Source organism: Rhyacophila brunnea, unplaced genomic scaffold (genome assembly GCF_057557595.1).
Source record: "Rhyacophila brunnea isolate RB1 unplaced genomic scaffold, BYU_Rbru_1.0 scaffold_7, whole genome shotgun sequence".
Taxonomy (NCBI): Eukaryota; Metazoa; Arthropoda; class Insecta; order Trichoptera; family Rhyacophilidae; genus Rhyacophila; species Rhyacophila brunnea.
This window is the reverse complement of record NW_028233339.1, coordinates 17,763,606-17,779,848: the sequence shown is the minus strand read 5'-3', so window position 1 is coordinate 17,779,848 and position 16,243 is coordinate 17,763,606. Positions and strand designations below refer to the sequence as shown.

The 16,243-nt window shown below is 34.2% G+C and overlaps 3 protein-coding genes across 3 annotated transcripts in view; 2 read left to right on the top strand and 1 right to left on the bottom strand.

Annotated features, from left to right (window-relative positions):
- Positions 1-540: 540 nt before the first annotated feature.
- LOC147064556 (small ribosomal subunit protein uS8A) lies at positions 541-3,684 on the bottom strand. Its single transcript, XM_085957404.1, has 3 exons — positions 3,626-3,684; positions 2,996-3,296; positions 541-703 (listed from the first exon to the last, which is right to left on the bottom strand). Exons 2-3 carry the CDS (start codon positions 3,292-3,294, stop codon positions 610-612), a joined length of 393 nt encoding a protein of 130 aa, XP_085813530.1. The 5' UTR covers positions 3,295-3,296; positions 3,626-3,684; the 3' UTR covers positions 541-609.
- Positions 3,685-4,132: 448 nt separating this feature from the next.
- On the top strand, positions 4,133-6,769 carry LOC147064555 (uncharacterized). The gene is made up of 3 exons (XM_085957587.1): positions 4,133-4,522; positions 5,408-5,502; positions 6,387-6,769. Exons 1-3 carry the CDS (start codon positions 4,186-4,188, stop codon positions 6,732-6,734), a joined length of 780 nt encoding a protein of 259 aa, XP_085813713.1. The 5' UTR covers positions 4,133-4,185; the 3' UTR covers positions 6,735-6,769.
- Positions 6,770-11,843: 5,074 nt separating this feature from the next.
- Positions 11,844-16,243, top strand: part of sdk (sidekick cell adhesion molecule) — a 292,529-nt gene continuing 288,129 nt past the window's right edge. Inside the window, exon 1 of the mRNA XM_085958445.1 lies at positions 11,844-12,485. Within this exon, the coding sequence (XP_085814571.1) occupies positions 12,299-12,485 (187 nt within the window). The 5' untranslated portion in view covers positions 11,844-12,298. The remainder of the gene's footprint in view (positions 12,486-16,243) is intronic.

Genomic DNA, 16,243 nt, shown 5'->3' with positions numbered 1-16,243 from the left:
TGTATCAAGCCAAGATGTGTGTTTACAAAATTAAATGTCAACTTTGTTGATATTACAATGAGATGCATTTACTACTGCTAGTAGTTTGTGATTGTACTTTAAAAAAAAAAAACAAAAATAATTACCACTTTGTGTTTACTTACCCTACATAAATAAATCCTCTTACTTTCACTTTAATGCATCGTCCACCTTAACTTTTTGGATAATTCTGAATAAAGTCATCCTCCACTAAATTTGAAATGTTTCTCAAATGGGTTTTCAAATAGGACTACTATTTATAGTCAGCCATGACATGAAACTGTAAACTGTGATGGTAGTGCTATTTATGACTCATAATTCGAATGCAATATGGCAATAATTCAAATGAAATATGCTATCGAACACCTTTATTTATTGCGAACAGATTACCCCGCATTGCATTTGAAGATAATCAATAACTAGCAATACCATCGTAATTCACGATTCAGTGCCACAGCCTGAATAAAGCCAGTCTTGGTTTTAAACAATAGGTATTATCTTAGTAAATAAAAAGACAAAGTGTAGGCAGTGATGAGCAGATGTTTATTGCGCTGGCACCAATGCATACATTTATAAAATTAACTTAATTACTTAAAAGAAGAATCCTAAAATTTTTCCTCCAAGATGTTTTCTTCTTGCTTCTTCATGGTCCATTATTCCACCGCTGGTGGTCAGAACAATGAATCTGTAAAGAAATAATATAAATACGGTGAATAACATTGAACGGAGAATATGAAATTTAATGACAGCTAAAGGATATCATTGGATCCATGGCAAATCCACCAGGAAAAAATGTTAAATAAAATTTTCTAAGGAATATTTTTTTTTTGTAACACTACCAACAGACCGTGAAGCTTATTGATAGCGATGTAGTACCAAGTAGTGAAATAATAATGTAGTAGTAGCAGTGAAACAGTCACAGAAACATTCAGGCTTCGAGAAAATCATATAAACGTATTGTGACCCCACTGGGACTTGAACTTGGGACCCCTGATAAGAAACCGGTGCCTTACAAATTGGATTGAGAGTATCGCCCACTTATTCTACATCAAGAGGCAAACACGTTTTAATTACATCAGTACTGATTTTAAATCTGCTTTTCATGATTACATGTTATGATAAAAATAATAGTTTTTATCAATAATTTTTAAAATTCAACGGAATATGCTGACAATGCAGTCCAAGCCAACATACGTCAGTATGTGAAAAATATTTTATATCTCGCAGCGAAATACAAAAAATATGAACATTCATATCAAAACATGAAATGAATAAAATTCTTAGAGAAATGTTTAGCAGTAAAGTTATATACAATGTTCACTTCTTCAAGTATAGATGTATCTTGGTATGAACCAAGAGATTTTGTTATGGCCACGAAAAATTATATACATTATAAATTTAAAAAAAAACTCGTAAAGGGATGTGTTATACAACTGTAAGGCTTCGGCCACATATGCAAATGCTTCAGTAGTGCTGAGCTAGGTGCTATGCTTGTCTACTAAAAACACTACTGCCACATTGCACGCTACGTGCTTAGGTACAAATTCATTTGATATTTGGGAGCGCTCAAGTCAACAATGATAATTATGTCACTCTCAAAACTAACCAGGAAAATACTTCTCACAAAGAATTTAAGTTTATTAAAATTTTAAAGTCTCAAATTCGAACTTGTTCGGTGCATAATGTCAATTCATCCCATGTGTCATTATTCATAACTTCAAAATATACGGTGTTTGATGATTGTCATTCTGAAGAAACATCCGCCATCTTGCAAAATCACTAGGTGACAAAATAAAAATAACCAACACGTTTGTTCGCCGGGAGACTCACGAGATGACTAATAATCACGTAGCGAGGCGCGAAGCGTGCAGTGTGTCCGTTCGCTAAGATATATTACCCAGCACGTAGCCACCAAGCAAGGCATATGTGCCTATGTAGCCTTAGCCTAAAGCCGCGTTGACACGGTCCAAGTACACTCCGAGTGCCATCCAAGCGCACTCGTATGAGACAGCTTCTTACAAATTATTCCTATCCAAGCTAACTTGGATGAGTAGGACGCGGTCTGAGTAGCTTGGATAGGAATAATTAATATGAAGCTGTCGCTTGGATGGCACTTGGTCCAGTGTACTTGGACCGTATCAACGCGGCTTAAATCTTAATTCTAAAACCATGGAAACATTCATGCAAAAACAACCATAAACAACCACGAATTCAATTAACTCCATTTAACCTAACCTAATCGCCGAATTCAATTAATTCAATTTTTCAAAATTGTGGTATTTTTGACGTACTATATTTTTTGAATAGTACGCGGACCAAAATGTACTATAATTATAGTTCGGTTGGCAACACTGCGCCCACTGACAGATGGCAGCGAGCGATGGAGGAGAACCAGTCGAAAGACCCCAGGTTTTTTGTAATATAACTAATAGAATCAAGCATATTGTGAAAAAGTTTGATGCACATTTGCATCCAGTGTCTTTGTCACCACATGTCAGCCATAAATGGGAGAGCACAATTCTATACTATTTCAATACCCGAAATAAACAGAATATTGCAATAATCGATCCGAACTTCTTATAGTAAGATAGTTATTACAATTTATGAAGTATAAAAATAGCTGATTCTCACTTTTATTAATTTGATATTTCAACACAAACTTTTGATGTTTGCAATGGATATAAAATAACCTCAGAATATTCGATAAATATACGAATATAAAAAAATACTTTCACAGAAAATATGACACTTTATGAAAAATGGAGTCTTAGAACCTATGTATACTCCTAATTTACTTTACCAACCTATTTAGAAGTACTAACATGAAACCGGAGGTATAGGTATACCATAATATAAATAATTGCCAAACAATAATAATTATCCTGTTTCATAAATTATAAATAAAACTCCACTCAAACGCACAGAAAACATTTTAGAATACCACGGATTAAGAATAAGTAACACTTGAAATACATACCCAAACTGACGTGAAGGTAATAAGTTGTTGGTCCATCTTTCAATATCTCGAATAGGGACGTCAAATCGTGGTGAAATGACTCCACATTTGTTCAGACGTCCGGTAAGATTGACAACAATTTTTCCAGCCCTGTGATCGTCAACAATTTCGAATTCACCGATGTATCCATGTTTCATCATCACAGTTAAAAACCTGACGATGACTTTTGAGCAAGGCCTGAGAAGCACTTGCCTCTTGCCTCTTTTCTCTGCATTGTTGATAGATTTGAGAGCATCGCTCAATACGTTCATTCGCACCATGACTGAAACACCAAAAAATAACCTCAATCAAAACATAAACACTTAAACCAGGATACCCAGGAATACACTGCCCTATAAGTAGATCAACAGTATTTAAAACTGAACCGCGCGGAATCATTGACATTCCAGATACAACGGGTTGAGAAGACAGTCAAAAGTATTCGTAAATGACATGTCAAACATCACATTGACTTGGCGGTTTGAAATCTGAAGTTTGAACACAAATGTGAATAAAGTCACAAAAATAGCGCACTCGGTGGAAAGTTAAAGACTCTGCGTAGGTTTTACGGACCAAATATGATTGTAATTATTGTTTTTCGAGATCGATTACCTGAGATTTAAAGTCTCTCTATCGGCGCTACATACGGCCAAAAGATACGGATGAAAAAGGAGGTTATTTTTCCTGATGTTGGCAGACTTGCTTACCGGTTACCGGATACACAATTTGACAGTTAATTTTATACTATTTTTTAACACAGGGGATACATAATATTTTATCGGAGGGATACAAAATGCACATCTGAAATAATTGCAAAAATTTATTGATTTCAAAGCAGTTTTTGAATGATTATTTCATGCATTTTCATTTCAACTAAGACTGAAATAAATAACGGGTAAAATGCCGGCGCTCCATTGGCACGCAAGTCAGACGATTTACAGTCTTCGGACTTTTTTTTCGCGTGGAGCACCCCAGGTCTGCGGACTTTTTAATCCGCAGACCAGGCTCGTTGGATTTCAAACATGTTTGATATTTTACTCGCCGAGCCGCTGAAATTCGTACGTTCACCACGCTTTACCGTCACATTATTTATATCTATGCCGACGGACGACAGCGCCATCATTATTTTACTGTCATTCAAAGTGTTCGGACATCTCACATCGATAACAACAATGGTAGATCTACGAGTGCATTCGAAAAGTTTCTTGGAAGATTTTATTAGTTGTTTTAAAGACAACCCATCGTTGTGGAAGACGACCAGCCCACTATACAAGAATCGTGATGCCAAGTCCTTGGCGTATGCGGAACTTTTGGAGATTTTAATCAAGGTGGAGCCGCAGGCAAGGGTCGACGATGTTAAAAAGAAAATACAGACATTGAGGTCGGGTTACAGAAAGGAGAGAAATAAAGTAAGGACATCATATCGAAGCGGAGCCGGCACAGACGCAGTTTATCTACCCAAACTGTGGTACTATAAAAATTTGGAGTTCTTGAACGACCAAATGGAAGGTACGTAGGAATGCTTTAAAGCTATTTATTATACACGTGCAGATTATGAAATTGTCGTACCTAGCTCTGAAAGTGACATCGCATTAGATTAGCTACTATTAAGCAATTAAAACATACAGCTATGAATCATTTCTAGTCACAATAAAATTTCTTATTCTTTGCCGAGGTAGGTAATAAATAATAATAATATATAGGTACGAGGGAATGCTTTAAAGCTATTTATTATACACGTGCAGACTATGACATTGTCGTATCTCTGAAAGTGACATCGCATTAGATTAGCTACTATTAAGCAATTAAAACATACAGCTATGAATCATTTCTAGTCACAATAAAATTATTTATTCTTTGCTGAGGTAGGTAAGAAATAATAATATATAGGTACGATCATGGCGGTGGAAGCGCGGCTTATTGAGTCGTGGTCGGGTCCCAGGTTCAAATCCTGGGTCTGACAAGTACACATTGAATTTCAATTTGTGTATGAGTCAGAGTATGGACCTAATATGTTGAGCAAGTGGCTGACATCCATTTCTCGTAAAAACAAAATCTGTCAATACAAACCTCCACTCCGTGGAGGTCCATATTATGATCGGACATGGTCGAAAGAAGAAGAAAAGAAATGATCATAAAATCAAAAATCGCTCGAGTTAGGTTCCTTCAGAGACAATCAATAAATCGTCAATCATCAATCAAAATTAATGGTACAGTTTGGTTATGAGGAATACAGCGGAAAACACATTTTGAAAATACCCGATATACTGGATTACACCAATTATACCAATATCAATATTAACCGTATGAAGGAATGGGTACTTAGGGGAGAGATAATAAAAAACAAGTTTGAGTATTATGTTGTATTTTAACAATTTACATTTTGTTTTACAGAATCGAGCTCAATATCCAGCATGGTGGACGATTTGGAAAACATGTCTCCTGATGAGAGTTACTCCAACTCGTTAAACAACGAAGATTGTATTGAGGTAAAACATTTTAACTAAATTGTTACATTGGTTTAATTTATCTATTGCTTATCATACTTTCTTGCCATGTGACAGCCCCGGTAGTATTAAAATATTTTTCGAAATCTCCTCGCGCTTTCTTAGCATTGGCAGTCGAGTTCCGATTAGTCGTTGCTTCCAAAGGCGCTAAGGTGTCCTGTGACCTCAGTCCGAGCTCTATTAAACCTGTCTCAGGATTTTCCCTATCAAGGTCATGAGAAGGAGTATAAGTATGTGTTGATTTGCGACGAAGAAAGTTGTGCAGCACACAGCAAGTTAATACAACTGTATTGATATTTTCAATTTTCATGTTTATTGGAGCTTGAAAAATGCGGAATCTAGCAGCTAAAATGCCAAAAACATTTTCTATAATTCGCCTGGCTCTGCATGTCCGATAATTATATATTCTTTTACTGTGATTTAATTGCCTTTGTGAATACGGCTTTATGAAATCGTTACGTAATGCAAAGGCTTCATCGCCAATATAAACAAATGGCAGTGCATCAGAATTAGCAGTAGGTTTTTTTGGTGCAGGTATTTTTAATCTGCCTTCGTCTAAACGTTTGAAAAAATCAGATTTTCTCAGTACGCCTCCATCAGAAATACGTCCATTTGTTCCAACATCAACATAAATAAATTCATAATTAGCATTTGCAATCGCCATCAAAACAATGCTGTGGAAATGTTTGTAATTATAAAAGTGGGAGCCGGCACCTGCAGGTGGCACGATTGCAATGTGTTTCCCATCAACTGCGCCCAGGCAATTTGGAAATTGCCATTTACTATTAAATTCTTCTGCAATCGTCTCCATTTCTTCGTGCGTATCAGGGAACTGCAACAAAAAATAATCAACATTTTATTTACAGATAGAATATTCGCCTTCAACATCCACGTTGTCGACTACTCCAAGGTCGAATCTCAATAGAGCACCAGAACCCCCATCGTTCAAACGAAAAAAATCGAATGATAGCGCCAACAAAGTGTTAGAATTAATCACCGACAAACTAAGCAAGACTGAAGATGAATTTGATGTTTTTGGCAAAATGATGGCCATGAAACTACGATCGATGTCACAGGGACAAAGATTGCTGGCCGAGAAGCTGATGCATGAAGTTGCCTTTATGGGACAAAGTGACAAAATAATGCCAGCAACTACTGTTCATACTCAACCAGTTTATCGTATATTAAGCAAAAATGTACAAAAGCCGGTATAATAAATTAATGTTTTTTGTATGAATAAATATCTTGTAAAAATATTTGTTTTTTTGTTTGTTTTTATGCCTATAAACCTTAGCTTAAGCGATACAACAAATGGTAAGTATTTGAGCTATGTTAGCAAACCTATATTATTATGTGGCCTCATTTAGAAATCAAATTCCATGCTTGCTTTTCGAAGAATATGACTAGTATTACAATACATTCAACAGGAATAATTAAGCAGCTTGCTTACAGCCTATATGGAGAGTCCTGGCTAGGTACAGCATTCTAATGGTCTATTGAATATTTAGCATGTCAACGATGGCCTTATTTGTGACTATATATATACCTATCTCAAATGCATCTTGTCTGCCATTCTTATGATGTTGCCGTCTATGATTTATATAGGTAAAACAATCCACTAAACGTTCACTTTATAAGACCAACCAATGTCTACTTGTTAATGATATATTTGTAAATTTGCCCAACTTTATTAGATGACGTATAATATAATACACACCTTGAAATATTCTCCTTTCAAAACGTCAATGATGACTTGGCAAGTTTCGGGAATTATCTTGCCCAGAGTTTGTCTTCCAATCGCAGTTCTATAATGCAAGTCAGTGAATGTTCCGCCGGCAGCCAAAAATCGCAGGGTTGCACATAATCTATCATGAGGAGAAATAGCTTCCCTCATCATAGTATTTTTTTTTTTAATAAATGGGGAGACCAAATTATACAGTTCTGTGTATGGGCATTTTCGCCAAAGTTTGTACATTGCGTTTTTGGCATGTCCCATGACTTTGATTGATTTTTTCATAGTTATTATATTATAAAATGTTGGAAAGTTATGTACTTTTAACATGCAAATTTATTAGTTTACTCTATTCAATCAGTTAAATACAACTATCTGACCTGTATATATTTTTAATTGATTATTTAGATCGAAAGGTAGTGCGTTTTTACCATGTCCCACCCATAAATTCAAATAAACAAAGTCTGATTTCGTCATTAATTTTGAGTGTGTAAAATTAAATTCGTAGTGTTTTCAACAGCTTACATTATATATTTTTGGAAAATATATAGTTTTTTCGTAAATTTGTACCAATATTGAAAAAAAATCACGTTTAAAGTGTGTCCCAGGATATTTGAAAAAGTGGAACTCCACATTCCGTTACCACGATTTTAGCATGAAGGCGAAAAATTTTCACTATAAATATGTTTTTTTTTAATGTAGCAACATTTTTGTATAACACTGATCGCCATGTACACTTTAAATTGTTGGTGTGTGTCGGTATCGCTATCGGAACAGGTTGCTTTCTGGGTTGGTCATTTAAGAAGTTCCACTACTGTTACCACGATTTATAAGGTAAGAAAACACATATTTCTATTTCACATACTACACATATGGAGCTTATCTTTCATACTACAGATATAATAAAACATATCGCAGGTTTAACAATAAAACTAAGCTAAATTTTGGCTTCAAACACTTCTGAAACAGAATCCGTTACTTCCACTCCGAAACTATATTGGTGGTAACGTATATGTGGAATGTAAAAGTAACGAAATGGCATGCATAAAGTTGGGTTTACAGTGTGTGTTTAGTTCTTCATAGATTATAAAAAAAATTATTTTGTCTGTTCGTATGAAAAACAAAAATATTTTCATTAAAAAATATAAAAAATAACCTGACTATAATATAATAATATAATAAAGATTAAAAAAGTATGTGATATGTCTGAATACGCAAAAATAGCGCACATAAAAGTATGGAGATAAAAAAAAACAACAGAAGGAAAAGAAAAAACACCAGACTGAAATAATTGCGAGACAGGCACTGGCTCTGTCATACTCTTTCTGTTATACGCCACCAAAATTTTAAAACTTCTCCATACATTTTAGGCATAGAAATTTATAAAAATGTATGAAAAAGTATTTTTTTGTCACGTTTAACAGAAATGTGTACTCGATTAGATTTAATACCTAGAACTGTAGGTATTCACGAAATGTCAGAAAAGTACGTCTTGATTACAATCAACCTGTATAGCTACATTTTATGTTGATGAATACAATTAAATTTCAAGACAACATAAAGTCGAACTTGGTTATTACGAGGAAGATGGGACCGACTGAATTTGCTTGTTATAAGCGTTACTCGTTATATCAGAGAATAGGTATTTTTAAATGAGCATGTCACATTACACAAAAAGCCGAAAATAAAAAATTTGGAAACCATCGTAAAAATCCCCGAAACGAGCATGGCATTCATAAACTACAAAAGAAGTTGTTTATTGTAATTAACGCTGGTAGGTACCTACGGACTTCACAAACCTTGGATTTTTCAACCATATGCGTGGATACTTTTTTATTATTGTCGGTGAAACACCAATAAGGTAGGTACTTAGACACTTTACTAGTGTCATAAACGTAATCCGACCCCGGCGGCATCCTGTCCAATCGGATTTTATTGCTTAGGGTCGAAATGTTTTAAAACGGTCGACACATTAACAGTATTTTAGCTCGGTATATCCGATAAGTTGCTCGTTATAACAGTGAAAGAATTAAATGTATGGCGAAAATCATAAACCAATTGTCAACAAATGTTTCGTTATTACATCCGAGATCTCGCTATGTCAGAGATCGTAATAACCGAGTTTGACTATAATTATTTTCGTAAAAGTTATATACTCCGTGCCGCGCTAGGAACTCGCGTCTGAATCCCTTGCTGATTTTTTTTTTCATATATTGTTAATTTGCTTAAAAATATTTTTTATCTGAGTTACAAATAATATAAATGCCAAATAAAGTTATGGTAATGTATAGTGTGTCAAAATTATTACCTACCTTATTTTACAAGTATTGTGAAATTTATTATAAAATATGTCTATTTTAGTGATTAAGTTTGATTTGTTTTGTTATTTTGACGCACGTTGAATATTTATCTGTCTATCAAAAAATTCAAATAAATTTCATAAAACAAAAATTTGTTTTTATGGTAACATGTAACTTAAGCTTTACAAATTACACTCCGTTACCATTTCGTTCCATTCCGAAAATGTCCCCAAAAAAGTTGAACGTTAACTATTTTTCATTTGATTATTAAATAACGAAACTTATTTATTTTTCCAATAAAATTTAGTAAAAGTGATTATTGTCTTTAAAAAAATAGCAGAACGAACATTGATTGGTTTTTTCAAATACTAAAGGAAAAATGCTCTGCCATTATAGACATAGGGTAACGGAGGGGAACGAAATGTGCCCAAGAATTAAAATTCAATAATATTTTTTGACTATTTGTAGTTTTATTTTGAAGTGTATGGTTTTTTTAATCTAATAGAGCTCTTTTAAGTGATAAAAAGTGTTTCATTCATGTTTTAAAAGCTAAGTTTCGTAGTCACGGAACGGAAACTTATTATGCCCAATTTCATAATAAAAATGATATAAATATTGTATTAATCAATATTTTGCTGAAAAATTGCTATCACCAATTCAGCAATAGAACAAGGAATCTGCTAGCTATATAAAAATGGTTAATTTGAGTGAAAAAATAATATTACCCAAATTTCAAACATGTACAAACTTTGGCGAAAATGCCCGTATACATCCTCCGACATTCGCAAATAATTGCGGAAATCGCTCGGTTGCAAACGCAATTCTCGTATTAAATTTGTGTGGGATAATGTCGTTCGTTTCCTTATCCAATGTTTCACCCAGTATTTGTGTACCCTTTGCTTCGTTATTACATTATCTGCCACCCAATAACCCAAAAAACATAAAACGTCGGTATCATTTAACGCCATCACGATTTAACTGTCAGATATACGTATATTATCTATGCTGTCAAAGTCGACTGTTTTACTCGTCAAATTAAATATACTCGTTTCGTTGAACGTCTGTTGGCCAGTAGCAGAACGTAGAAAAATCTGAAGACTTATTGTCGTCGGACTTTTGGCTCGCCAATGGAGCGCTGGCATAACAGGGAAATAGCGTTTTGGTTAAAAGTGTTGTCAAAAAAGTGAATAAAACATTGTAAGTAGGTAGGTACTTAATTAATTGAATAATTTTATTGATATATATTCCTCTTAGTCATTAATAAATTATGTCAAAGACGTTGAAGAAAACTAATTTGTCACAGCCTACTGACTACCGACTGAAACGCAAGTCAGTGGGTCGTGAGACTGAGATCTTCGTATTTTTGCGCGTGGATCACATCGAGTTATTTGTTTTAAAATAATTAGGTACCTACCTATGTAGGTATAATATGTTTTATATTTTACTCGCTGGGGTATTGAAATTTTTCGTTAGCTACTAGGTACCTCGAACTGAAAATATTACAAAATAATCTTTATATAATTATTACCTATTAAACATAGGTACTACGTACCTACTTATATTTTCTTCATTCCTCTATTATTATCTAAATAATACAATTCTTCAGACTTATCTAACCGTTTATATCATAATTTTACGATTAAAACTTGGCTAGTTTACATATAGGTAGGTACCTACATAAAGTTTATTCTTTCCCTGGGCAGTAGCGAAGCAGAGGCAAAGTGGAAAAATTTTGACGGCGGAATTTTAACTAGTCAATCGATTGCAGGCTCAAAAAGTAATTCGATTGTCCAATATTAGGAGAGTAGTGATGGGCTTTCGGAGCTTTGCGCGGACAAAATAATCACAAAAAATACCACCAAAAACCTCACAAATGCTGTACAATGCAAATAACAGAACTACCTTGCATGGAAACGCAAGGGCATGGTTCGTAGTAAATTAATTAAAAAAAAACTAGGTACAGGTAGGTTGTGCTTGTTTGTAATATGTCAATATAAATACCTACTTAATTATTTGTGTAGGTACTTGATATATTGATACCTAATATATTATTATTAATTTATTCATTTTAAATTATTATTTTTTTAGAATTTCCACAACAAAAAATTCTTAAAAAATATTATTGTCTATGGTAGCTAGTATGTCGGTATAGAAGGAGATGATTTTAAATTTTATGTTGAGTAAACTTTAATAAATAAAAAGAGGTGGCAGTATACGGCCAAGTCGGACATATTTTGATATTACCTTGCGTAATAAGTACCTCCATACTGTGCAGTGAGCATGCGCCGAACAGTTACACTTTAACATTCTTTCGTAATACTTGTGAAGTACTTTCTGACAGTAGTTTGGCGTCAAACTGAAAAGTGTTTGTTGTGGCGGTGTTGTGTTTCATAGCGTTTCATCTATGAAAAATAAGTTAAACTTTACTCAACTTTTTATTTATGTTAATGCCAGTGTTGTTAATATTCCAATTATTTAATTGGTGATATTTATTTCTTAAATAAGTTGATTGAACTTCCAAGTGAGGTGTCCACAGGTGTGTTGTGGCGGTTGCGATGCTTAGCAACCGACCGTTGGCGGACGTCATCTCTCTACATATTCTTTGCACAATGAAGTGTCGTTTGAAAATATTGCATTTGCCAAAAGAGTTATCATCCCCGAGTCGCAGGTTTGGCATGCACGCGTTTAATTATTGAACGAACTTAAAACTTTGAAAAACTTTTACTGTGTACATTTTTTACCTGCGATGAGTAAAAGTTTAGTTTTGACAACTCAGAGACATATGAACATTGCATCTAACTTAGTGATGGAGGAAACCGAAAGACTGTGTTTTACTTTCAATAGAAAAAGAAGCCACGGTTTTTATTCTACCTGCCTTGGATTTATTTTACTGACTGCTGCCGTGTTTGTCCCTCCATGTCTATGCAATCCAGGTAAATATTAGTGTTTAATCGCAATGCAAATATAAACAACTTCCTGTATGGTATTTTTTAGTTGTAGCGTATGAAAACTTTCTTATTGATATAATATAATATAACTTTGCACGTACATAAGTATTTATGTTTCGTAATAAATAAATCGTATTAATTTCAAGAATTGGAAAATTATTGTGTGATCATTGTGTTTCATACCGCCTGAGCGTTGTCATATCGTAGTACTTATTCAAAACGTGAACGTAAGTACCTAATAATTAAAACCAGCGTGTTCCTTGTTAACTAATTCATATTATAAAGGTGAAACACATTTGCCTCGGCTAGGTACACGTAAATAATCACGATTTAGTAGGTACCTAAGTAAAATAACAAATTATTTTATTAAGTAATTTATAATCCACTTGCAGTTGGCACCATATGTATTTTTAGGCTGTTTTGATATCAAGAACTATTATATAATAATATAATATACCTACTTTGTCATATTATTACTCTTGTTATTGATATATTTATAATATACCTAACTAGTGGGGATTTACTCCTCCGCACCCGAGCCCCTACCAGAGCTCGTACCACCCTTCGCTGATAGCGCATAACGCAATGCAATGTCTGTTCCATTGTCTTGAAAAGTAGATCGACGACATACATATTTTTATATTTCTTTCTGAAAACCGCTCACAAGGAATATATTGGTGAAGATTTAAAATAACTAGAGAATATTTTTTTAAAACATTGTATAGATAGATACCCCTAGAGTACCGGACCGCCCCTAAATTTTAATATAATGTATTGGCACCGCATTAATATATTTATGGGAAGTAAGAACGTAACATCAAAACGTCGCAGAGTTTAGCTTGTATTTTTAGAGTAGATTGATTTAATTAGATACCATTTAATATTATTAATTCACGGCTAGCTATAAATATGAATAAGTCCTCGCCAGTGACGGATCGTAGAATGATAATTTAAATTCTTGAAGGATATACATAAAAATGTCGGTCGCTAGGTACCGAAGTATAGTAGATTTATTTCCTAAAGGCATGTCCCCACTTCACGGACCACGTGCGCCAGTTTTTAGATTTGAGTTTTGTTATTGCGCATCATAATATCTTCTATCTAGCAGTTCTGGGATGAATCTTTGTGATTTAAGTACCTACACTCTTCATGTAACTATTTTAAATAGTTTCCACGACCCTGTGTCACTTCTACTATGTAACTATGTCACTACCGGAGTTCCTTCGTGGACCCTGTGGAGAGATATGGATCTTTCGCAGATTATTACAGCGTGGACTGTCCATCTGAGTCCTCGCACTCTGATAAAGCTAGTTATCCGCGATTCCACAACCCAAGGAGCTCCTCCTATGTACGGATCTAACTGGTCAAATTATTCGTCGGTGAATTTGGTTTTTTTTTTAATATTTATCGTGTTAACCGTATGACCTGGCTTTGTTGCTTTGTTACGGCCCCGTGTTTCGCCTGGACCTGAAAAGAATTTAAATATATCAAAACTTAAAAAGACAAGACTGAAATAGTGGCATTTGTGAAATGCAACAGTTCAAAGTTCATCTTCACCTGCATAACGTATCGTCTCTGTTCTGGCAGAAGACACTAATTCGAAAAAATTACATATTGAGTTAGTTATACCAAAACGTTCCTTATTTCAAACTTTACCGTCTGGAAACCTTCTTAATAAATAAACAGTCTTTATTTTAAAGTCATCCTTTTTACGATTACTTATTAAACTCACATGATAGACCATTTCAAACATTTTAACAATTTCAAAGTCAAATTACTCAAAACTAGTATTCTCCAGTTAGTGTGTTCTGCCAGAACAGAGACGATATATTCGTGCCATTATTGTTAGTAGTCGCTACCAATGAACTACACAACGCATTGTCACGAAATCCAGTAGATATAATACCGAACGTAATTTTCGGTTATTGGTCATTTCCAACTTCGCTGACTGTTGTACTCGAAAAAATTAATGACGTGAAGAAACGATCGGATTGGAAATTCAGACAACAATCAATGTGTCAATTTTATGTAAATATCACCATTTAATCTTTACGTACCCAAAACGATCATACAATAATATCAGTTTATGTATCAATTTAATGAGTATCTATCTATCACAGAACAGATTAATCAATAGAATTCAGATGGGCTATACCCAATACACTAACTACATTTTGAAGCAGGGTTTTGAATGTTGAGAGTGCCTACGAAAATGAAACACACATTATAGACGTGCAATAGTGTGTGTTGCAACCTTTAAATACACCAATATTGCATAAACCGAGAGCAGTTGTCAAAACGAAGGACAGGCTTAGAATGACATAATCTTGACCCATGTTTAAATTTATCTCACATTCTTCCACACTTGAAATCGGTTGCCTGTTACTCCACACCCGTTAGGTATTTCAGTTCCCATTAATTCTGTATTTCCCTGGTATCCATATACTACAGGTATTGTAGGTAAGTATGTACCTACATTAAAAATAAGGAGCGAAAAGCAAACATCTCCATGTGAAGATGGGGGAGGATAGGAAAAAAAACTACAAAATTTATTACCTGCGACACACGTGAAGTCCTCTTGTCTGCTATGGGGAGGTATACTCATTAATTAAGTTTCAGCTTGAGAGGAGGTTTGATGATGTTGTATTTACGTAGTGCATAATAAAAAAAATGAGGATGTAAAGTACGAATAGAATGCATTTTGTGTGCATGGCAGATGATAACAGTTGTGGGGTTAATAATATTAAAACATGTACTTTTCATAAGAAGAATCTAAGAATTAATTATAATGATATTCAAGTTTCCAAGAATTATTGCGCCTAAATGTAATTTTAATAAAAAGCCCTCGCAGATCTTTTGATCTTGGATTCTTAACACGTTTTATTTTCTGTTAACGGACTGGGTTTTATTACTGAACATCCGCATGTGCCCAGATTATTGATTCATTTCATATTAACTCCATGACTGCGGTAAAATAGATAAAACTGTCAAAACGACCTAACCCGGCTTGAAGCGTTTTTTATTCCCGCCGAATCCATTCGAACATCTTGCCGAACCGTCGAAGTGGTTTTAACTTCTGCTGACATGTGGAATTGCTACTTACGACCTATTCTTTTTGCACTAACCTTACCAGCATAGTATTCTTAATAGCCGAATCTTGAATTAACAGCAGAGCTGCTTGCTGATTACGTAACTTTGCTAGAATCAGGGAATCGTTTTATAACCTATGTGTCTATTGAGATTAGGTTCTGGGTTGATGTCATTATTCACCAAATATAGACAACAGTGGTGAAGGGTGGAGTAGGCTATTACGATCCAACATAAATAGTACACATTAAGCTTTGTCAGTTATTCGTATTTGTTTTTATTGAACTAGGATTACAATTTACACAATATGGTGTTGGTTAGTTTTTAAAAATCAATTAAACCTTGCCTAAACCAAACCATAAGAGTTTTGGTATTTTATGGGCGATTCGACAAAATAGTGCACACTTTTTCATTCATACTTGTTTGTTTTCGATGAATTATGAATACATATTACACAATGTTGATTAGTTTTTGTTTTAAATCCATTAAGCCCTGCCTAAACCAAACCATAATAGTTTTGGTATGTTATGGGCGATTCGACAAAATAGCGCACAATTTTTCATTCATACTTGTTTATTTTCGATGAATTATGAATCCTACATATTACACATGTCATGTTGTTGATTAGTTTTTTTTTTTTAAATTCATTAAACCCT